The sequence below is a fragment of the Ranitomeya variabilis genome, chromosome 3 (genome assembly GCF_051348905.1).
Source record: "Ranitomeya variabilis isolate aRanVar5 chromosome 3, aRanVar5.hap1, whole genome shotgun sequence".
Taxonomy (NCBI): Eukaryota; Metazoa; Chordata; class Amphibia; order Anura; family Dendrobatidae; genus Ranitomeya; species Ranitomeya variabilis.
In genome coordinates, this window is record NC_135234.1 from 269,717,442 (window position 1) to 269,741,529 (window position 24,088).

Here is a 24,088-nt window from a genome sequence, read left to right on the forward strand (position 1 = left end):
GAACACTTAGGGTAAGTTCACACAGGGCATTTTTTCTGCAGCAAAACCTGATCATCTTGGCAGGAAAGAAGGTGTGGTTTTTGCTGAGTTTTTTTCTCTTTGTGCATGCCAATAAAGTTGAGTGCACACAGAAAAAAAACCAACTTCCTGTAGATAGAATGAATAGATAGAATGAGTAGATATATTGATAGAATAGATAGATAGAATAGGATAGATAGAATAGATGGATAGATACATTACCTGCGGTATCCTCTTCCCTGGCATTTTCCCACGGTGGAGAGGTAACTTCAGGTCAGGCTGTGAGGGAGAGCAGGCTCGGTGATGTCACCACTAGTTACTGAGCCTGCGTCCGCTCCGTCTCATTCATTCCCCAGTAGCTTACAGCCGGGAGCGGTCACATTAGCATTGCTGCTTGTTGTAAGCTTTATCTCCCCCAGATACAGACACTTGTTATATTGGACTAAGACGGATCAGGGAGAATACTTTTGCTTTTTTATTGTATTACAGAAGATCGATGGCTTCGCTTTGGAATGGCAGAACAATAAAAAGATGGTCAAACCTGTGTGTTTTATTTCATTAACCCCTTAATCCCATATGAAGTACTATACCGTCGAGGTGGGGTGGGCCTTAATTCCCAGTGACGGGATAGTATGTCATACGCGATCGGCCGCGCTCACGGGGGGAGCGCGGCCGATCGCGGCCGGGTGTCGGCTGCATATCGCAGCTGACATCCGGCACTATGTGCCAGGAGCGGTCACGGACCGCCCCCGGCACATTAACCCCCGGCACACCGCGATCAAACATGATCGCGGTGTACCGGCGGTACAGGGAAGCATCGCGCAGGGAGGGGGCTCCCTGCGGGCTTCCCTGAGACGATCGGTACAAGGTGATGTACTCACCTCGTACCGAACGTCTTCTCCCTGCAGGCCCCGGATCCAAAATGGCCGAGGGGCTGTATCCGGGTCCTGCAGGGAGCACTTCCAGGTCGGAGCAGGCTGCAGATGAAAGCTGCAGCCTGCTCCGATGAAAGTATGATCGCAGATCTGATAGAGTGCTGTGCACACTATCAGATCTGCGATCTGTGATGTCCCCCCCTGGGACAAAGTAAAAAAGTAAAAAAAAAAATTTCCACATGTGTAAAAAAAAAAAAATAATAATTCCTAAATAAATAATAATAAAAAAAAAAATATTATTCCCATAAATACATTTCTTTATCTAAAAAAAACAAACAAAAACAATAAAAGTACACATATTTAGTATCGCCGCGTCCGTAACGACCCAACCTATAAAACTGGCCCACTAGTTAACCCCTTCAGTAAACACCGTAAGAAAAAAAAAAAAAAACGAGGCAAAAAACCGCTTTATTACCATACCGCCGAACAATAAGTGGAATAACACGCGATCAAAAAGACGGATATAAATAACCATGTTACCGCTGAAAACGTCATCTTGTCCCGCAAAAAACGAGCCGCCATACAGCATCATCAGCAAAAAAATAAAAAAGTTATAGTCCTCAGAATAAAGCGATGCCAAAATAATTATTTTTTCTATAAAATAGTTTTTATCATATAAAAGCGTCAAAACATAAAAAAATGATATAAATGAGGTATCGCTGTAATCGTACTGACCCGACGAATAAAACTGCTTTATCAATTTTACCAAGCGCAGAACGGTATAAACGCCTCTCCCAAAAGAAATTCATGAATAGCTGGTTTTTGGTTATTCTGCCTCACAAAAATCGGAATAAAAAGTGATAAAAAATGGTCACGTGTCCGAAAATGTTACCAATAAAAACGTCAACTCGTCCCGCAAAAAACAAGACCTCACATGACTCTGTGGACCAAAATGTGGAAAAATTATAGGTCTCAAAATGTGGAGACGCAAAAACTTTTTTGCTATAAAAAGCGTCTTTTAGTCTGGTTTCACACTTGCGTTTTTATCTGCATGCGTTTTTTTAAAAAACCGCATGTGTGAAAAAATGCATGTAAACGCGGTAAAACGCATGCGTTTTTATAGAAAAACACAAGAAAACAAGAAAAAAACAAAAAACCCTAACCCTACCCCTAACCTGAAATACGTGGCACTGAAATACGTGGCACTGAAATACGTGGCACTGAAATATACGTTTATATACGTATATAAGTGCCACGATATTTCAGTGGCCACGTATATAAGTGCCACGTATTTAAGTGCCACGTATTTAAGTGCCACGTATTTAAGTGCCACGTATTTAAGTGCCACGTATTTACGTGCCACGTATTTACGTGCCACGTATTTACGTGCCACGTATTTACGTGCCACGTATTTTTCAGTGCCTGAAATACGTGGCACTGAAATACGTGGCACTGAAATATCGTGGCACTGAAATATCGTGGCACTGAAGTATTTACGTGCCACGTATTTTTCAGTGCCTGAAATACGTGGCACTGAAATATCGTGGCACTGAAATATCGTGGCACTGAAATATCGTGGCACTGAAATATCGTGGCACTGAAATATCGTGGCACTGAAATATCGTGGCACTGAAATATCGTGGCACTGAAATATCGTGGCACTTATATACGTGGCACTTATATACGTGGCACTTATATACGTGGCACTTATATACGTGGCACTTATATACGTGGCACTTATATACGTGGCACTTATATACGTGGCACTTATGACTGTCAGAAAATGTTCAGTAAACGGTTAGGGGTAGGGTTTCAGGTAGAATTGGGGAGTTTCCACTGTTCAGGCACATCAGGGGCTCTCCAAACGCGACATGGCGTCCAATCTCAATTCCAGCCAATTCTGCGTTGAAAAAGTAAAACAGTGCTCCTTCCCTTCCGAGCTCTCCCGTGCGTCCAAAAAGGGGTTTACCCCAACATATGGGGTATCAGCGTACTAGGGACAAATTGAACAACAACTTCTGGGGTCCAAGTTCTCTTGCTATCCTTGGGAAAATAAAAATTTGGGGGGCTAAAAATCATTTTTGTGGGAAAAAAAATATGTTTTATTTTCACGGCTCTGCGTTGTAAACTGTAGTGAAACACTTGGGGGTTCAAAGTTCTCACAACACATCTAGATAAGTTCCTTGGGAGGTCTAGTTTCCAATATGGGGTCACTTGTGGGGGGTTTGTACTATTTGGGTACATCAGGGGCTCTGCAAATGCAACGTGACGCCTGCAGACCAATCCATTTAAGTCTGCATTCCAAATGGCGCTCCTTCCCTTCCGAGCTCTGTCATGCGCCCAAACAGTGGTTCCCCCCCACATAGGGGGTATCAGCGTACTTAGGACAAATTGGACAACAACTTTTAGGGTCCAATTTATCCTGATACCCTTGTGAAAATACAAAACTGGGGGCTAAAAAAATCATTTTTGTGAAAAAAAAAAATAATTTTTATTTTCACGGCTCTGCATTATAAACTGTAGTGAAACACTTGGGGGTTCAAAGCTCTCAAAACACATCTAGATAAGTTCCTTAGGGGGTCTACTTTCCAAAATGGTGTCACTTGTGGGGGGGTTTAATGTTTAGGCACATCAGGGGCTCTCCAAACGCAACATGGCATCCCATCTTAATTCCAGTCAATTTTGCATTGAAAAGTAAAATAGCGCTTCTTCCCTTCTGAGCTCTGCTATGCGCCCAAACAATGGTTTACACCCACATATGGGGTATCGTCGTACTCAGGACAAATTGCACAACAACTTTTGTGGTCTAATTTCTTCTCTTACCCTTGGGGAAATAAAAAAATGGGCGTGAAAAGATCATTTTTGTGAAAAAATATGATTTTTTATTTTTACGGCTCTGCATTATAAACTTCTGTAAAGCACTTGTTGGGTCAAAGTGCTCACCACACATCTAGATAAGTTCCTTAGGGGGTCTACTTTCCAAAATGGTGTCACTTGTTAGGGGTTTCAATGTTTAGGCACATCAAGGGCTCTCTAAATGCAACATGGCGTCCCATCTCAATTCCAGTCAATTTTGCATTGAAAAGTCAAATGGCGCTCCTTTGCTTCCAAGCTCTGCCATGCGCCCAAACTGTGGTTTACCCCCACATATGGGGTATCAGCGTACTCAGGACAAATTGTACAACAACTTTTGGGGTCTATTTTCTCCTGTTACCCTTGGTAAAATAAAACAAATTGGAGCTGAAATAAATTTTGTGTGAAAAAAAGTTAAATGTTCATTTTTATTTAAACATTCCAAAAATTCCTGTGAAACACCTGAAGGGTTAATAAACTTCTTGAAAGTGGTTTTGAGTACCTTGAGGGGTGCAGTTTTTAGAATGGTGTCACACTTGGGTATTTTCTATCATATAGACCCGTCAAAATGACTTCAAATGAGATGTGGTCCCTAAAAAAAAATGGTGTTGTAAAAATGAGAAATTGCTGGTCAACTTTTAACCCTTATAACTCCGTCACAAAAAAAAATTTTGGTTCCAAAATTGTGCTGATGTAAAGTAGACATGTGGGAAATGTTATTTATTAAGTATTTTGTGTGACATATGTCTGTGATTTAAGGGCATAAAAATTCAAAGTTGGAAAATTGTGAAATTTTCAAAATTTTCGCCAAATATTCGTTTTTTTCACAAATAAACGCAAGTTATATCGAAGAAATTTTACCACTAACATGAAGTACAATATGTCACGAGAAAACAATGTCAGAATCGCCAAGATCCGTTGAAGCGTTCCAGAGTTATAACCTCATAAAGGGACAGTGGTCAGAATTGTAAAAATTGGCCCGGTCATTAACGTGCAAACCACCCTCGGGGCTTAAGGGGTTAAAAGACTTTTTTCTTGCATGTGTGTGTGTTTATTTAACCATTTAACTACTATAGGATTAGTAATGGATAGGTGTCTTATTGACGCCTCTCCATTACTAAGCCGGCTTAATGTCACCTTACAATAGCAAGGTGACATTAACCCCTTATAACCACAGTTGCCACCGCTACAGGGCAAAGCGCCAGATTTCGCGCATTTAATAGATGTGCCTTTTCTGGGCAACTGTGGGCTGCTATTTTTAGGCTGGGGGTGCCTATATCAATGGCCCCTTACCAGCCTGAGAATACGAGCACCCAGCTGTGAGCTTTAGCAAGGCTGGCTGTCAAAAATGGGGGGGACCCCACGCCGATTTTTTAAAATTATTTAAATAATTATTTTTTAAAAGCGTGAGGACCCCTCTATTCCTGATAAGAAGCCTTGCTGAAGCTGACAGTTGCAGCCCCCAGCTGTGAGATTTGTCTGGCTGGTTATCAAAATTAGTTTTTGGTTTTTTTTTAATTATTTAATTATAGCACAGGAGCGGCGGATGAAAACTCCCATCTGTAGCTCCTGCTCTCACTGTAATTACTAATTAATTAGTTGCTGTAGGTGTCAGGATGGGAGCAGCAGTCCCATCAGCTGACACCAGTGATCGGAGGCGAGTTTACACCTCCGATCACAGCTGAGCGCTCCCCGCTCTCTTCTGATAGCAGGGAGAAGCAGCTCTCTGATAGGCGGGGAGAATTTCCCCGCCGATCAGAAGCGGTGTTTGCCACGCTGTGCATATGACAGCGTGTCAAACACTGTAATGTCGGATCCCCATTCAAGTGAATGGGGATCGAGTCCGCTCTGCTGGATGACAGGCTGCATGAACGCATCATGAAGCCTGCCATCTAGATGTACCAGAGCTCGATGTAACGTCACATCTGGCTCTACTTGACTATTCTGCAGCAAATACACTGCAAGAAAAGTCAACCTTGCGTATGTGCAGCGTTTTTTCACCATCGATTCAAGTCAATGGGTGAAAAACGCTTAAAAAAAAGCTGAAAGAAGTGACATGTCCTATGTCCACAGAACGCAGCAAAGCACAAAATACTGATCACACAAAAACTCTGTGTGTGCACATGAGATTTCAGAAATCTCATAGGCTTTGCTGGTACTATAAAAAGCAGCTGAAAATTAGCATTAAAAAAAACGCAGCAAAAACACCCTGTGTGAACTTACTGTACCTTTAAACAACAGAATATAACTCCAAGTAAATCAAACCTTCGTGAAATCAAACTGTCCACTAAGAAGCAACACTGTTTGACAATCAATTTCACATGCTGTTGTGCAAATGGAATAGACAGCAGTTGGAAATTATTGGCAATTATCAAGACACACTCAATAAAGGAGTGGTTCTGCAGGTGGGGACCACAGACCACATCTCAGAACCAATGCTTCCTGGCTGATGTTTTGGTCACTTTTGGATGTTGGTTGTGCTTTCACACTCGTGGTAGCATGAGACGGACTTTACAACCCACACAAGTGGCTCAGGTAGTGCTGCTCATCCAGGATGGCACACCAATGCGACCTATGGCAAGAAGGTTTGCTGTGTCTGTCAGCGTAGTGTCCAGAGGCTGGAGGAGCTACCAGGAGACAGGCCAGTACACCAGGAGACGTGGAGGGGGCCGTAGGAGGGCAACAACCCAGCAGCAGAACCGCTAACCTCACCCTTTGTGCAAGGAGGAACCGGAGGAGCACTGCCAAAGCCCTGCAAAATGACCTCCAGCAGGCCACAGATGTGCATGTGTCTGCACAAACGGTTAGAAACCGACTCCATAAGGATGGTTTGAGTGCCCGACGTCCACAGATGGGGGTTGTGCTCACAGCCCAACACCGTGTAGGACACTTGGCATTTGCCACAGAACACCAGGATTGGCAAATTCGCCACTGGCACCATGTCCTCTTCACAGGTGAAAGCAGGTTTACACTGAGCACATGTGACAGACGTGACAGAGTCTGGAGACGCCGTGGAGAGTGATCTGCTGCCTTCAACAACCTTCAGCATGACTGGTTTGGCAGTGGTTCAGTAATGGTGTTGGGTGGCATTTATTTGGAGGGCCGGATAGCCATCCATGTGCTCATCAAAGGTAGCCTGACTGCCATTAGGTACCGAGATGAGATCCTCAGACCCCTTGTGAGACCATATGCTGGGGCGGTTGGCAATAGGGTCCTCCTAATGCAGGATAATGCCAGACCTCATGTGGCTGGAGTGTGTCAGCAGTTCCTGCAAGATGAAGGCATTGAAGCTATGGACTGGCCCGCCCGTTCCTCAGACCTGAATCCGATTGAACACATCTGAGACATCACGTCTCGCACCACCCACCAACGTCACGTTTCACCACAGACTGTCAAGCAGTTGGCGGATGCTTTAGTCCAGGTCTGGGAGGAGATCCCTTAGGAGATCATCTGCCGCCTCATCAGGAGCATGCCCAAGAGTAGGGTGGTCATACAGGCACGTGGAGGCCACACACTACTGAGCATCATTTCCTTGTCTTGAGGCATTTTCACTGAAGTTGGATCAGTCTGTAACTTCATTTTCCACTTCAATTTTGAGCATCATTCCACTCCAAACCTCCGTGGGATATTAGTTGTAGGTTTCGTTGATAATTTTTAGGTTTTATTTTTCTCAATACATTCTACTCTGCAATGCATAAAGATTTACAACTGGAATATTTCATTCAGTGATATCTAGGATGCTGGATTTTAGTGTTCCCTTTATTTTTTCGAGCAATATATATATATATATATATATATATATATATATATATATATATATATATATATATATATATATATATATACACATACATACATACAGGGGTTGGACAAACTAATGGAAACACCTAACGTTTTGACATCATAATCTTCGAACAGGTTATAAACATGCAAACAGTGACATATGGTAATGTTTTGTAGTTGATTATTTGTGTTATGTGATATGTGTATGTAAATTAACTGTTTGTTTTGCTGAATTGTAAGAACATTGATGAGAACCTGATACCAATGGCAGACCTCTCGAATTTTCAAAAAGGCCAAATTGTTGGTGTTCGTATGGCAGGGGCTAATGTAACAGAAAGTGCCCAAATGCTTGGCATGTCAAGAGGTATTGTCTCCAAAGTAATGACTGCGTTTGAAAGAGAAGGAAAAACGTCCACAGCAAAGCACAGGTTAGGCTGAAAGTCAAAGTTGACTGAGAGAGACGGTCGGACTCTAAAGCGAATTGTGAAAGAGGATCGCAAGACCACGGCTCCGAAAATCACTGCTTAGCTCAATGAACACCTACAGAACCCAGTTTCCACGAAAACCGTTCGTCGGGAGCTGCACAAATCTGGATTCCACGGAAGAGCTGCAATTAGTAAACCGCTGCTCTCAATGACAAATGTTTCCAAGCGTTTAGAGTGGTGCAGAAACCTCCAGAATTGGTCCCTCGAGCAGTGGAAACATGTGATATTCTCAGAGGAATCATCGTTTACCCTATTTCCAACCTCTGGCCGAGTGTACGTTTGGAGACAGCCGAAAGAAGCATTCCATCCAGACTGCCTTCTCCAAACCGTAAAACATGGCGGAGGTTCTGTGATGATCTGGGGTGCTATTTCGTGGAGATCCGCCGGGCCAATGATATCCCTTCATGGAAGAATTAACAGCCGAGATTATTTAAGCATTTTGGGCGACCAAGTGCATTCAATGGTTCAAGCACTGTTCCCGGAGGGGAACGCCATCTTTCAGGATGATAATGCACCAATTCATACAGCTAGAATCGTTAAAGCATAGCACGAGGAACATTCTAATGAAGTTGAGCATCTCATCTGGCCCCCACAATCCCCAGACCTCAACATTATTGAGCATTTAAGGTCAATTTTACTGATTCAAGTTAGATGTCGATTTCCGACACCATCGTCACTCAACGAACTGGAGGGTGTTTTAACTGCAAAATGGGCTAAAATTCCTTTGGAAAAAATTCACACCTTGTATGAATCCATACCTCGGAAAATTGAGGCTGTAATCACCGCAAAAGACCTACACCATATTAAACTAACTTTTGTTGATGTTTCCAGGTGTTTCCATTATTTTGTCCAACCCCTGTACATATACATATATATATATTTACACATATATATATACACACACATATATATATATATACACACACACATATATATATATATATATATACACACACACATATATATATATATATATACACACACACACATATATATATATACACACACCATATAATTGCCTAAGGGGTACTTCCGTCTTTCTGTCTGTCACGGATATTCATTGGTCACGGCCTCTGTCTGTCATGGAATCCAAGTCGCTGATTGGTCTCGCCAGCTGCCTGTCATGGCTGCCGCGACCAATCAGCGACGGCCACAGTCCGATTAGTCCCTCCCTACTCCCCTGCAGTCATTGCCCGACGCCCGCTCCATACTCCCTTCAGTCACCGCTCACACAGGGTTAATGCCAGCGGTAATGGACCGCGTTATGCCGCGGGTAACTCACTCCGTTACCGCCGCTATTAACCCTGTGTGACCAAGTTTTTACTATTGATGCTGCCTATGCAGCGTCAATAGTAAAAACATCTAATGTTAAAAATAATAAAAAAAATAAAAAATCATTATATACTCACCTTCCGCCGCCTTTCCCGCTCCTCGCGACGCTCCGGTGACCGCTCCATGCAAGCGGCAGGTTCCGGTGGCAAGGATGGTATGCGAGAAGGACCTGCCATGACATCACGGTCATGTGACCGCGACGTCATCACACCCTGGGACCGGAAGTTGCCGCCTGCACCGCACAAAGCCGACAGAACTACAAGGGGCCCTCGGAAGGTGAGTATATGTTTATTTTTTAACCTGTGTCATACGTGGCTGGGCAATATACTACGTGACTGGCCAATATACTATGTGGCTGGGCAATATACTACGTGTCTCTGTGCTGTATACTACATCGCTGTGCAATATACTACGTGGCTCTGTGCTGTATACTACGTCACTGGGCAATATACTACGTAACTGGGCAACATACTACGTGGCTGGGCAATATACTACGTGGCTGGGCAATATACTACGTGGCTGGGCAACATACTACGTGGCTGGGCAATATACTACGTGGCTGGGCAATATACTACGTGGTCTGTGCAATATACTACGTGGACATGCATATTCTAGAATACCCAATGCGTTAGAATCGGGCCACCATCTAGTATATGTATGTATATATATGTATGTATATATATATATATATATATATATATATATATATATATATATATATATATATATATAGACACACACACATATACACGCATAGATATTTATATGTAATATTGCATACATATCCATTGTAAGTCATTGGTCATCTGTACACCAGAACAATAGATATGAAACAGCAGATGTTATTGAAGGTTACACCTCCAGCTTTATTTTAAACCCTTCACAACACAATGTAAGATGTACAGCTAAGTCATCTGTTGTTTCTCTGCTTTTGATGTGATCTTGTACGCTGAGCCCACATTTTTTCCCAGCAGATGATGGCTGATTTAATCAGTCATCATGTGCCTTTAACAGCGGCAGGTGGCATGGAGCTCCACCCGTGCCTGTTAACTAGTTAAATTCCGCAGTAAATCTCTGACAATGGCATTTAAAATATGCCAGCAGAGGGGCACATTATTCCACGCACCCATGACAGCTGGAGGTTCTGTTTGTCCTGACTATTCTCCTGTGAAAGCCATCCTATAGCTGGGGTTCACAGATGATGATTTTAGCTTCCAAACGGTAGCAGCTTCCAGTCCCCTAATGGGATTATAAAATACAGTAGAAAGTGAAATTTTTTTTTAAAAATATGAAAAAAAAAAAAAACACAAAAGTTGAAATCACACCCCCTTTGCCCCTACTGAAAATAAAAACACATATTTGGTATCGCTGCATTCGTAAAAGTTTGATCTACTAAAATATAAAGTAAATTAATCGGATCAGTAAATGGTGTAATCGAATCGTCCTATCTAACCCAAAATGATATGAGTAAAAATTTCAGCTCAGAGTGCAAAAAAATAAGTAAAATTGTGTCTTATAATCCGGTGCGTCTTATAATCCGGTGGTAAACATAAATTAAAAAAAAAAATGAAAAAACTATTGTAAGTGCACTTTTTTGCAATTTCAATGCAATTGAAATTTTGTTGGGGCTTTCCAGTGCATCACATGACAAGTAGGGTATTAATATAAATAAGTTAATCACCTGCATCTAGAAGCACTTGAACAACATCAGCCTTCCCGAACAATGCAGCTTCATGTAATGCACTTCCTTTTTCGGTCTGGAAAAAAAAAAAATATCAAGGTTACTGAATAATAATGTAGGATGGGAATACTTTTCATTTACATGTTAAAAGAAAAGTAATATAAACATATGGTACATAAAAAAAGTTATGAGTAATATGTACGATTATACCGTGTAGTTGATATCCATAGCAGCATCCAGCAAAACTCGGACAACTGCTCTGTGGCCATTGCGAGCCGCCAGATGAAGAGGAGTGTGCTTCCGTGTGTGGCAGCTCAGCAAGTTAGGGTGGGCATTGAGTAGGAGCTTCACTACTTCCAAGCGCCCATACAGTGCTGCCAAATCCAGGGGTGTCTCCATCTTATGGTTTCGCATTGTAGGGTCAGTCAATTCCTCCAGTAAAACCCGAACGACCTCAGTGTGTCCATATTGTGCAGCACAGTGCAGGGCGGTTTCGTTATCATTATTCTGTAGAATAATACATTGGTGGGTAAGTCTAACGATATGTGTGACACATTATCATACACAAGTTATTATACCTAAAATTATTTCCTCTAAATACAAACAAAAACAAAAACTGGGTACTAGTTGCAACTTTTGTGTTATTCATTTTCAAAAGTCCGCCCAACACTCCTCCATTGCATAGACACCATGTTTAGCAGTGGGTTTTAATTTCTTTTTTTTTTTATTTTAATTACTGGCAGAATTCCAGAAAAGGAGCATGTGCCCTGCACAAAGGGCTATGGAGTTGCAACTAGCTTTAGGTAGAGTAGAAATGTAAGAACTCCGGATTAAATAAATTATTAGCAGTTATTAATATTGGTCAATTCATTTTCATAGGAAATTTGTATGTTTAGAAATATTAATTAATTGTATGTTCCATCCAATCTATGACCTCTATTTCTAAAAACAGTTGTGGTACTATTTTACTACAGGAAATTTGTTATTGCTAATTAATGGCCATTTATTAAGTCTGGAAAAAATAGAAGTGTTGGAATCAGAAACTTTGAACCGACACCACAGCCTTGCTCCACTCTGTTTCTAAAAGTGAATTGTAATTACCGTATATACTCGAGTATAAGCCGACCCGAGTATAAGCCGATCCCCCTAATTTTGCCACAAAAAACTGGGAAAACTTATTGACTCGAGTATAAGCCTAGGGTGGAAAATGCAGCAGCTACCGGTGAATTTCAAAAATAAAAATAGATGCTCCATACCGTTCATTATGGCCCCATAGCTGTGCCATATAGTGCTCTGCACCGTTCATTATTGCCCCATAGCTGTACCATAGAAAGCTGTGCCATATAGTGCTCTGCACCGTTCATTATTGCCCCATAGCTGTGCCATATAGTGCTCTGCACCGCTCATTATTGCCCCATAGCTGTGCCATATAGTGCTCTGCACCGTTCATTATTGCCCCATAGCTGTACCATAGAAAGCTGTGCCATATAGTGCTCTGCACCGTTCATTATTGCCCCATAGCTGTGCCATATAGTGCTCTGCACCGTTCATTATCGCCCCATAGCTGTGCCATATAGTGCTCTGCACCGTTCATTATCGCCCCATAGCTGTGCCATATAGTGCTCTGCACCGTTCATTATTGCCCCATAGCTGTGCCATATAGTGCTCTGCACCGTTCATTATTGCCCCATAGCTGTGCCATATAGTGCTCTGCACCGCTCATTATTGCCCCATAGCTGTGCCATATAGTGCTCTGCACCGCTCATTATTGCCCCATAGATGTACCATAGAAAGCTGTGCCATTGCTGCTGCTGCAATAAAAAAAAAAAAATGACATACTCACCTCTCTTGCTTGCAGCTCCTCAGCGTCCCGTCCCGGCGTCTCTCTGCACTGACTGATCAGGCAGAGGGCGGCGCGCACACTATATGCGTCATCGCGCCCTCTGACCTGCACAGTCAGTGCGGAGAGACGCCGGGAAGATGGAGCGGCGCCCGGCGTGTGGAACGCGGACAGGTGAATATGTAATATTTACCTGCTCCCGGCGTCCCGCTCCTTCCCCCGGACAGCTGGTCTTCGGTGCCGCAGCCTCTTCCTCTATCAGCGGTCACCGTTACCGCTCATTAGAGAAATAAATATGCGGCTCCACCTTTATGGGAGTGGAGTCCATATTCATTTCTCTAATGAGCGGTCCCACGTGACCGCTGAACAGGGGAAGAGCTGCGGCACCCGGAGACCGTGGGACTGCAGGGACAGCGCCAGGAGCCCCGGAAGCAGGTAAGTATGCCTCAGCGCCCTCTCCCCCTCACCCACCGACCGTGACTCGAGTATAAGCCGAGAGGGGCACGTTCAGCCCAAAAATTTGGGCTGAAAATCTCGGCTTATACTCGAGTATATACGGTATTTTAAACCCCTTCAGCACAGAGCCAGAAGGTGAACTTCCTGACCAGGCCAAATTTTCCAAATCTCACTTTATGTGGTAATAACTCTGGAACGCTTCAACATATCCCAGTGATTCTAATATTGTTTTGTCGTGACATGTTGTACTTCATGTTAAGGTTAAACTTCGGCCAATATAAATGTGTATATTTATGAACATATAAAAAATTTGACAAAAAAAATTTGAACATTTCAACATTTTCAAATGTAGAATTGTTATGCTATTAAACCAAATAATTACCATATACCACACAAATAGATAATACATAGTAGCATTTCCACATGTCTACTTTAGATCATCAAAACATTTATTTGTTAAGATATTTTTTTTTGTTCAAGACCACCACATCTCAGAGACCAGACAAAAAAAATCTCAAACTGACACAATCTTAAAGGGAACCTGTCGCCCCCATGATCGAAGGTGAGCTAAGCCCACCAGCATCAGGGGCTTATCTACAGCATTCTGGAATGCTGTAGATAAGCCCCAATGTATCCTGAAAGATGAGAAAAAGAGGTTAGATTATACTCACCCAGGGGTGGTCCCGGATCCAGTTCTGGTCTGATGGGCATCGCGGTTCGGCCCGGGGCCTCCCATCTTCATACGATGACATCCTCTTCTTGTTTTCACGCTGCGGCTCCGATGCAGGCATACTTTGTCTGCCCTCTTGAGGGCAGAGCAAAGTACTGCAGTGCACAGGCGCTGGGCCGCTCTGACCCTTCCCGGCGCACTGCAGTACTTTGCTCTGCCCTCAACAGGGCAGACAAAGTATGCCTGTGCCGGAGCCACAGCGTTAAGACAAGAAGAGGACGTCATCGTAAGAAGATGGGACCGGATGGGTGGACCGGACCGCGACACCCATCGGACCGAACCGGGACCGCCCCTGGGTGAGTATAATATAACCTCTTTTTCTCATCTTTCAGGATACATCGGGGGCTTATCTACAGCATTACAGAATGCTGTAGATAAGCCCCTGATGCTGGTCGGCTTAGCTCACATTCGATTTTGGGGGTGACAGGTTCCCTTTAAAAACTGCAATCCTAAAAGTGCTCAAAACCACATTCAAGAAGTTTATTAACCCTTTAGGTGCTTCACAGGAATTAAAGCAATGTGGAAGGTATAAATGAACATTTTAATTTTTCCCACAAAAATGTCGAATTGGCCCCCAATTTTGTATTTTCACAAGGGTAACAAGAGAAAATGAACCATTCAATTTGTTGTGCAATTTTTCCTGAGTATGCGGATGCCCCATGCATGGTGGAAAACTACTGTTTGGGTGCAGGACAGGAAAGAGCTCAGTTTGACTTTTTGAGTGATAAAACTGTCTGCAAGGCCTTTCAGGCATCAGTGTGTCAGGTACATGTGGTGACAGTTTTCACACATACCAGAGACACTTCCACACAATACCAGAGACACTTACACATGTAGACCCATTAAAGTGAATGGATCTGTGCACAGGTCAGTGTGTTTCCATGGACGGCATGTCCGTAGGCAAAACATGCTGACATATCCGTTCTTTACCGGCAGCATGGGCCACAAAACGTCCTGTGCACGTGCGCACAGATGACACACTGGGATGCCATCCATGTGACACGTACCGATGCCTGAGAAGCAGCAATACAGTAAGCGCTGTTCCCCGGCGCTGAAGACGGCTCTCATCATTCTCTTCTACTCTGCCAGTGATCAGCGGGAGCAGGGGAGAAAGATGAGCGTTATACTCAAGTGATGACAATGAGAGCAAGTGGCGGCTGATGGGACACTTACTCCCATCAGTCTACACCTGTTGCCGCTAATACAAGTGAGAGCAGGTTGCGGCTGATGGGGGTATTCATCACCCGCTGCCTGCGCTATAAATAAATGAAAATTCCAGTGTGGGTTCCCACGGTGATCTGTTGTGAACTCACTGAGCTGAACTACAGCAGCTCATTCACCAGCGCTTTTCAGCCTGGACAGTCGCATCTGGTCACCGTCTAGGTTGAAAACTATTTATCCCCCAGACATGGTTACATTGTGGGACAGAATGACAGACAGGTGAGGGATATTGTTGTTTTTTTATTTTTGTTTTATTACAGGAGACGAGGGATTTAGTAGAATTAGACGTTATACTCACCTGTTTGTTATTTTTTAAATAAAAATGAAAAAGTGTGTTTTTTATTTCAAATAAAGGACTTGACACAGACACAGCAAGTATATTTATTTACTATATAACTATAAGATTAGCAATGGATAGGTATCTCGAAGATACCTCTACATTACTAAGACGTGGACTTGATTTCACCTGACAATACAAAGGTGACATCAACCCTACAAATAATACCCCACTTGTCACAGCTACAGGGCAAGTGGAAAGATCCAGGTAAAGCACCAGAATTGGCGCATCTAATAGATGTGTCCTTTCTGGGAGGGTGTGGGCTAATTTTAGGTTGTGGGGGGGGGGGGGGTTTGGGGAATATCCATGAATACCAGCCCCCAGCTGTCTGATTAAAGCAAGGCTGGTTGTCAAAAACAGGGGGTACCACACACCATTTTTTGTAAAATTATTTATTTTAACAATTTAACCCCTTTCTGACATTAGACGTACTATCCCGCCAGTGGTCATACGGGCCCACCTCACCTCGACGGGATAGTACGTCATAGCGATCGGCCACGCTCACGGGGGGAGCGCGGCCGATCGAGGCCCGGTGTCAGCTGACTATCGCAGCTGACATCCGGCACTATGTGCCAGGAGCGGTCACGGACCGACCCTGGCACATTAACCCCCGACACACTGCGATCAAACTTGATCGCAGTGTTCCGGCGGTATAGGGAAACAACGCGCAGGGAGGGGGCTCCCTGCGGGCTTCTTTCAGACCCTCGGAGCAACGCGATGTGATCGCGTTGCTCCGAGGTTCTCCTACCTTCTTCTCCCTGCAGGCCCCGGATGCAAAATGGCCGTGGGGCTGCATCCAGGTCCTGCAGGGAGGAGGCATACCAGCGCCTGCTCAGAGCAGGCGTCGGGAAGCCTCCCTGCAGTGCACGTCAGATCGCTGATCTGACACAATGCACAGCAAAGTGTCAGATCAGCGATCTGTCACTTTACTGTGATGAACTCCTTGGGGCAAAGTAAAAAAAAAAATAAAAAATCCTAAATAAATGAAAAAATACATATATATTGTTCCAATAAATACATTCCCTTATCTAAAAAAAAAACAACAAAAAACAATAAAAGTACACATTTAGTATCGCCGCGTCCGTAACGACGCAGCCTATAAAACTGTCCCACTAGTTAACCCCTTCAGTGAACACTGTAAAAAAAAAAAAAAAACGAGGCAAAAAACAACGCTTTATTATCATAACGCCAAACAAAAAGTGGAATAGCACGCGATCAAAAAGACGGATATAAATAACCATGGTACCGCTGAAAACGTCATCTTGTCCCGCAAAAAAATGAGGCGCCATACAGCGTCATCAGCGAAAAAATAAAAAAAGTTATAGTCCTCAGAATAATGCGATGCAAAAATAATTATTTTTTCTAGAAAATAGTTTTTATCGTATAAAAGCGCCAAAACATAAAAAAATGATATAAATGAGGTATCCCTGTAATCGTACTGACCCGAAGAATAAGGCTATGTGCACACGTTGTGGATTAGGCTTAGGAATTTCTGGTGCGGATTCTGTCTCTCCTGGCAGAAAACGCACCTGCGGTTGTTTGTGCGGTTCCGCAGCATTTTTTTGTGCGTTTTTGCTGCGGTTTTCTTGCGGATTTGCTGCGGTTTTTACCCCTGCGGTTTTCTATAATGGAGTGGGTACAAAAACGCTGCAGATTCATAAAAAAGAAGTGACATGCTACTTCTTTTAAACCGCAGCGTTTCCGCAGCGGATTTTCCGCACAGTGTGCACAGCATTTTTTTTTCTCATTGATTTACATTGTACTGTAAATCAATTGCGGATCTGCAGCATTTCTGCACCTCAAAACACGCTGTGGATCCGCAGAGAAACCGCAACGTGTGCACATACCCTAAAACTGCTTTATCCATTTTAACAAACACGGAACGGTATAAAGGCCCCCCCCAAAAGAAATTCATAAATAGCTGTTTTTTGGTCATACTGCCTCACAAAAATCGGAATAAAAAGCAATCAAAAAATGTCACGTGCCCGAAAATGTCCCCAATAAAAACATTAACTCGTCCCGCAAAAAACAAGACCTCACATAACTCTGTTGACCAAATATGGAAAAATTATAGCTCTCAAAATGTGGTAACGCAAAAAAATATTGTTCGCAATAAAAAGCGTCTTTTAGTGTGTGATAGCTGCCAATCATAAAAATCCGCTAAAAAAACTGCTATAAAAATAAATCAAACCCCTTTTCATCACCCCCGTAGTTAGGGAAAAAAAAAAAATGTATTTATTTCCATTTTCCCATTAGGACTAGGGTTAGGGCTAGGCTTAGGGCTAGGGTTGGGGCTAGGGTTAGGATTACATTTACGGTTGGGATTAGGGTTAGGGGTGTGTCAGGGTTAGGGGTGTGGTTAGGGTTATGGTTGGGCTTAGGGTTAGGGGTGTGGTTGGGATAAGGGTTAGGGGAGTGATTGGGTTAGGGTTTCAGTTAGAATTGGGGGTTTCCACTATATAGGCACATCAGAGGCTTTCCAAACGCGACATGGCGTCCAATCTCAATTCCAGCCAATTCTGCGTTGAAAAAGTAAAACAGTGCTCCTTCCCTTCCGTGCTCTCCCGTGCGCCCAAACAGGGGTTTACCCCAACATATGGGGTATCCGTGTACTCAGGACAAATTGGAAAACAACTTCTGGGGTCCAATGTCTCTTGTTACCCTTGGGAAAATAAAAATTTGGGGGGCTAAAAAAACATTTTTGTAGGAAAAAAATGATTTCTTATTTTCACGGCTCTGCGTTATAAACTGTAGTGAAATACTTGGGGGTTCAAAGTTCTCATAACACATCTAGATAAGTTCCTTGGGGGGTCTAGGTTCCAATATGGGGTCACTTGTGGGGGGTTTCTACTGTTTAGGTACATCAGGGGTTCCGCAAATGCAACGTGACGTCTGCATTCCAATCCATCCAAGTCTGCATTCCAAATGGCGCTCCTTCCCTTCTGAGCACTGCCATGCACCCTAACAGTGGTTCCTCCCACATATGGGGTATCAGCGTACTCAGGACAAATTGAACAACAACTTTTGAGGACCAATTTCTCCTGTTACCCTTGGGAAAATACAAAACTGGGGGCTAAAAAATAATTTTTGTGGAAAATTTTTTTTTTATTTTCACGGCTCTGCGTCAAACTGTAGTGAAACACTTGGGGGTTCAAAGCTCTCACAACACATCTAGATAAGATCCTTAGGGGGTCTATTTTCCAAAATGGTGTCACTTGTGGGGGGTTTCAATGTTTAGGCACCTCAGGGGCTCTCCAAATGCAACATGGCGTCCCATCTTAATTCCAGCCAATTTTGCATTGAAAAGTCAAATGGCACTCCTTCCCTTCCGAGCTCTGCCATGCGCCCAAACAGTGGTTTACCCTCACATATGGGGTATCTGGGTACTCAGGACAAATTGTACAACAACTTTTGGGGTCCATTTCCTCCTTTTACCCTTGGTAAAATAAAACAAATTGGAGCTGAAGTAAGTTTTTTGTGAAAAAAAATTAAATATTAATTTTTTTTTAAACATTCCAAAAATTTCTGTGAAGCACCAGAAGGGTTAATAAACTTCTTGAATGTGGTTTTGAGCACCTTGAGGGGTGCAGTTTTTAGAATGGTGTCACACTTGGTTATTTTCTATTATATAGACCCCTCAAAATGACTTCAAATGTGATGTGGTCCCTAAAAAAAAAATGGTGTTGTAAAAATGAGAAATTGCTGGTGAACTTTTAACCCTTATAACTCCCTAACAAAAAAAATTTTGTTTCCAAAATTGTGCTGATGTAAAGTAGACATGTGGGAAATGTTATTTATTAAGTATTTTGTGTAACATATCTCTGTGATTTAAGGGCATAAAAATTCAAAGTTGGAAAATTGCGAAATTTTCTAAATTTTCGACAAAATTCCGTTTTTTTTCACAAATAAACGCAAGTAATATCAAAGAAATTTTACCACTATCATGAAGTACAATATGTCTCGAGAAAATAATGTCAGAATCACTGGGATCTGTTGAAGCATTCCAGAGTTATAACCTGATAAAGGGACAGTGGTCAGAATTGTAAAAATTGGCCCGGTCATTAACGTGCAAACCACCCTTGGGGGTAAAGGGGTTAAACCACTATTCTTGATAAACAGCTTTGCTAATGCTGACAGCTGAAGGTTGCAGCCCCTAGCTGTGAGTTTTGCCTAGCTGGTTATCAAAAATACAGGGGAAACTAAGGCAGATTTTTTATTTATTTATAGCGCAGGCAGCGGATGATGAATTCTCCAATCAGCCGCAGCCTGCACTCACTGCTATTAGCGGCAGCAGATGCACGCTGATGGAAGTAATAGTCCCATCAGCCGCCACCTAATGTTGCTGTTATCAGTTGAATATAACTGATCCTTCTCCCCTGCTCACACTGATCGCCGGCAGAGCTATATGAGATGAATGATGAGAGAAGTCTTCAGCACCCAGCGCCAGGGAACAGTGCTTACTGTACCACTGTATCTCAGGCACCGATGCGTGTGGTACTGATGCGGCACACGGTTGAGACACATGTGCCGCAAGTACTACACACCCGGACACTGACATCTCCGGTACCGGAAAAAAACAGACGTGTGAAACCGGCCTAATAGACAGTGGACGCCATGTCGTGTTTGTAGAGTCCCAGATGTGCCTAAACAATGGAAACCCCCTAAAAGTGACCTACACCACTCAAGGAACTTATCTAGAGGTGTGGTGAGCACCTTGAACCCATAGGTGCTTCACAGAATTTTATAGCGTTAAGCCGCGAAAATGAAAAAAATATTTTTCCTGCAAAATTGTAGCTTTAGCGCCAATTTTCTAATTTGCATAAGGGTAACAACAGAAAATGGACTGTGCCATATGGTGTGCAATTTCTCCTGAGTACAAGGATTCCCCCATATGTGGTGGAAAACTATAGTTTGGACTCATGGCAGGGCTAATTGAATTCTAGAGTGCAATATTGTCTGCAATAGACTGCAGATGTCATGGAACATATGGCGAGCCCATGACATGCTAAAACAGCAGAAAGCACCACAAGTGACTCCATTTTGGAAACTACACCTCAAGAATTTCAACTAGAGGTTTAGTGAGCATAACCCTCAGGCAATTCCTAAAAGTATATAACATTGGGCTGGAAAATTACCAATTTTAAATCCCAAAAAGTTTTTTTTGGCTCCAAGTTTTTAATTTTCAAAAGGGATAATAGGAGAAAATGGACTGTACAATTTGTTACACAATTTCTCCAGAGCACGCTAAATACTCATAAGTGGTTGAAAAGTACTTTTGAGGCACAGCACAAAGCTCAGAAGGGAATTAGAGCCATACTAAGGTTCAATTTTTTCTGAAATGGTTTGAGGGTGCAATGTAAAATTAGTAGAGTCCCTGAGGTGCTAGGACAGCGGAAATCTCCCATAAGTGATACGATTTCACAAACACCACCCTTCAATGAACTCATCTAAATGGTCAGTGGGCATGTTGATACATGTGCCTCACAGAAATGATTACATTTTTACCAATAAAATGTTTTAGCCTCAAGTTTTTAATTTTAATAAGGGAGAATAGGAAAAAATGGACCCCACAGTGCAATATCTCCTGCATTAATACCCTTCATGTAATCGGAAAGTACTTTTCAGGCACAGTACAAAGCTCAGAAGGAATGGAGTGCCAGATTATAGTGCAGATTTTACTGTTATGGCTTACAGGTGTGCCAAGATCCACTGGAAGAGCCCTGGAGGTGTCAGAACACCCCTATAAGTGATCCCATTTAACAAACTACACCTCTCAATGAATTCATGTAAGGATGCAGTGACACCACAGGTATGTCACAGAATTTTGGACCATTGGGCATAGAAGAAAAAAATTACACTTTTACCACATTTTTTTAGCCCCAAATTTTACATTTTAACATGGTGAAATGGGAATAAATGTCACCAAAATTTGTCACAATTTCTGCTGAAAATACTCCATATGTGGCTGTACAGTACTGCTTGGTGACACAGCACAACTCAGGAGGCACAGAGCACCATTTGACTCTGGGAAAACAAATTTTCATGGAATAGTTTGCGGACATATACAGAGCCCCTAAGTGCCAGAACAGCAGAATCCCCCTCAAGTGACCCCATTTTGGAAATTACACCCAACTGGCAATTTGTCTACAGGTGTAGTGACGATTTTGACTCCATTGGTGTTTTGCACAAACAAGCAGCCGTGGATGTTGCCGAGTGAACATTTTAAGTCTGCCATTGTAGAGCCCATACATTGCAGTGCCTAGTATACAGACGTTCCCAGTTTGTTCTTCTGGAGACCTGTATCCCGTAAATTAGGCAAACTCTTATCACTACCAAAATGCCAAACATGTTGATGCTAAATTTGTAAATGTGTCTTAGGCACATTGTGGTGCTCAAAAAGGATGGGGGCGTTTGGATTTAGGAGTGCAGAATTTCTATTGTGGGGTGAGGAGCCATTTAGCTTTTCCAGAATTTTTGTACTAGTGATGTGGAAAAGCCAATATTTCCATTTACAGATGACGGACCTGAGTGGGAACTTGCTTTTTGTGGACTGAGTTGAACATTTTGCATAACATTTTAGATCACGTTTATCATGTGCTCTACTTACATCAGTGTTTCCATTTAAATCCCCGAATAACACAATTCTGATGAAACCCGAGGGATCTATTCACTACAATGAGACAGCAAAGTTATTGTGGGCTTTTATGCACGCTTAAAAAGACAGACACCATTGGATCATAGGTCAGACGGCATCCACAGTGACTTCATCTGACTCATTACAAGGAATCTTATGCCCATGGATTCTATCTTAATCACGTATTTCAGAGATTTTAATTGAAACCCCAGTGTAAGCGTTCAGAGCAGATCGCAGGATAAATGTGCAATCTTTTTTAGGAGGCAGAATGAATAAATCAATGGCAGGTGAAGTATTGGTTTTACTTATTTTTTAATGCCCTTTTACAGTCAGTATAAGTGATTGGACAACTTTATTCTTTGGGTCAGTGCAATTACAGCGATACCAGAGTTATTGGGTCGCTGTCATACTCTCTTAAAAAGAAAAAAAAGAAAAAAAAAAGCACTTTAATGCATAGAAGAAAGTTTTTGCATTGACATATTTTTAGATCTATAATTTGTCTTTATTTCTGCCAATAGTCATGTGAGAGCTTGTTTTTGTGGGACAAGTTGACTTTTTTATTGGTACTATTTACGGGCACACAATTTTTTCGATTGCTTTCTATTCTGGCATGTAACAAATATTACTGTAATAATTATGTTAATCCTAAAACAGGAAAGGTTTATTCTGACTTCATGTCAGATTTTTAGAAAAACATGCATTGTGGTTTCCACTGTATATCCACAATCCTGGGCCCCTTCCTGGTAGATACATATATTCAATCGTAATCTGTCTTCCGAGGACGCACATCCAGCTGAAGTAGGCGCTGAGGTTGGCGGGTCCCCTTCCTGCACAGGTCCAGTCACACCCTCTGCAACTGCGATTGTTACAACTCTGCTCAGGAGTTTCCTGGCCATGAGCCCAAATTTCAATGTTTTGTTCACCGAGCTACTTAGCTATAACGTTTGCCTTGTGAAATGTTGCACTATAATGCTGGAAGAAGCATTGTTCATCACCAAATTGCTCCTGGATTGTTGAGAGAAATTTCTCTTCAAAGATGTTTAGACACAATTGATTATTCAGTGCAGTGTTCCTCAGCAAAAGTGAGCCCCACTCCCTTGGATGAAAAGTAACCCCCCAAATTATTTATCTAAGGATGCTTTACTGTGGTAGCGTTCAGCTTTTGCTTCTCTAGACAATCATTCTTTCAGATATTTTGAATAGTCTGAAGGAGGCTTTATTGGAGGAAATAATTTTACACCAGTCCTCTGCAATCTGCCCCTGCTCTTCCTATAGAATGTCAGTCTATACTGAGATTTTTCTTGGAGAGTAATGGCTTCTTTGCTGCCCTTCTTGACAACTAGCCAGCTTCCAAAAGCCATCAACTCACCCAGCATGCGGACACTAACCTGCTGTCATTCCTGTGCAAGAACAGCGCTGATGTTGAACCAATCCAAAAAGCTGAAACCTCAGTAGAAGATGGTCCTGGCACTAAGTCTTCTTCATAGAAACTGAACCTCCTTCTTTGAAGTTCTTAGTGACCAGATAAATCTTACAAGCTGCAATATCCATACCTTTAAAGCCCTTTTGATATCAAACCATGATGAATACGGTAAATGTTTTCCTTGAAGATAACCATAGCTAACAAAATAAGACAATGCTTTCAAGCACAGGCCCCTCAATGTAAAGCAACCAGTCTGCTATTATAATTCAATCAGTATGAAAGAATGACAGATGACTTGTCTTCCCTAACAATTTCTCCTCAGCTAACGAGATCAGTGAAATTATGAAAGCAGGTCATTTTGTGGCAAAGTTGCAATACAGGTGAAATTGGAGTCTTGTGCTTAACTTAATTTTCATGACA

General features: G+C 42.5%; 1 protein-coding gene across 4 annotated transcripts in view; it reads right to left on the reverse strand.

Annotated features, from left to right (window-relative positions):
* The window catches only part of ANKS1A (ankyrin repeat and sterile alpha motif domain containing 1A), a 390,648-nt gene that overhangs the window by 231,269 nt on the left and 135,291 nt on the right, over positions 1-24,088 (reverse strand). For all 4 annotated transcript variants that reach the window (XM_077295484.1, XM_077295481.1, XM_077295483.1 and 1 more), the window contains 2 exons: positions 11,238-11,534; positions 11,028-11,103 (listed from right to left, as the gene is read on the reverse strand). In XM_077295484.1, the coding sequence (XP_077151599.1) occupies positions 11,028-11,103; positions 11,238-11,534 (373 nt within the window). The remainder of the gene's footprint in view (positions 1-11,027; positions 11,104-11,237; positions 11,535-24,088) is intronic.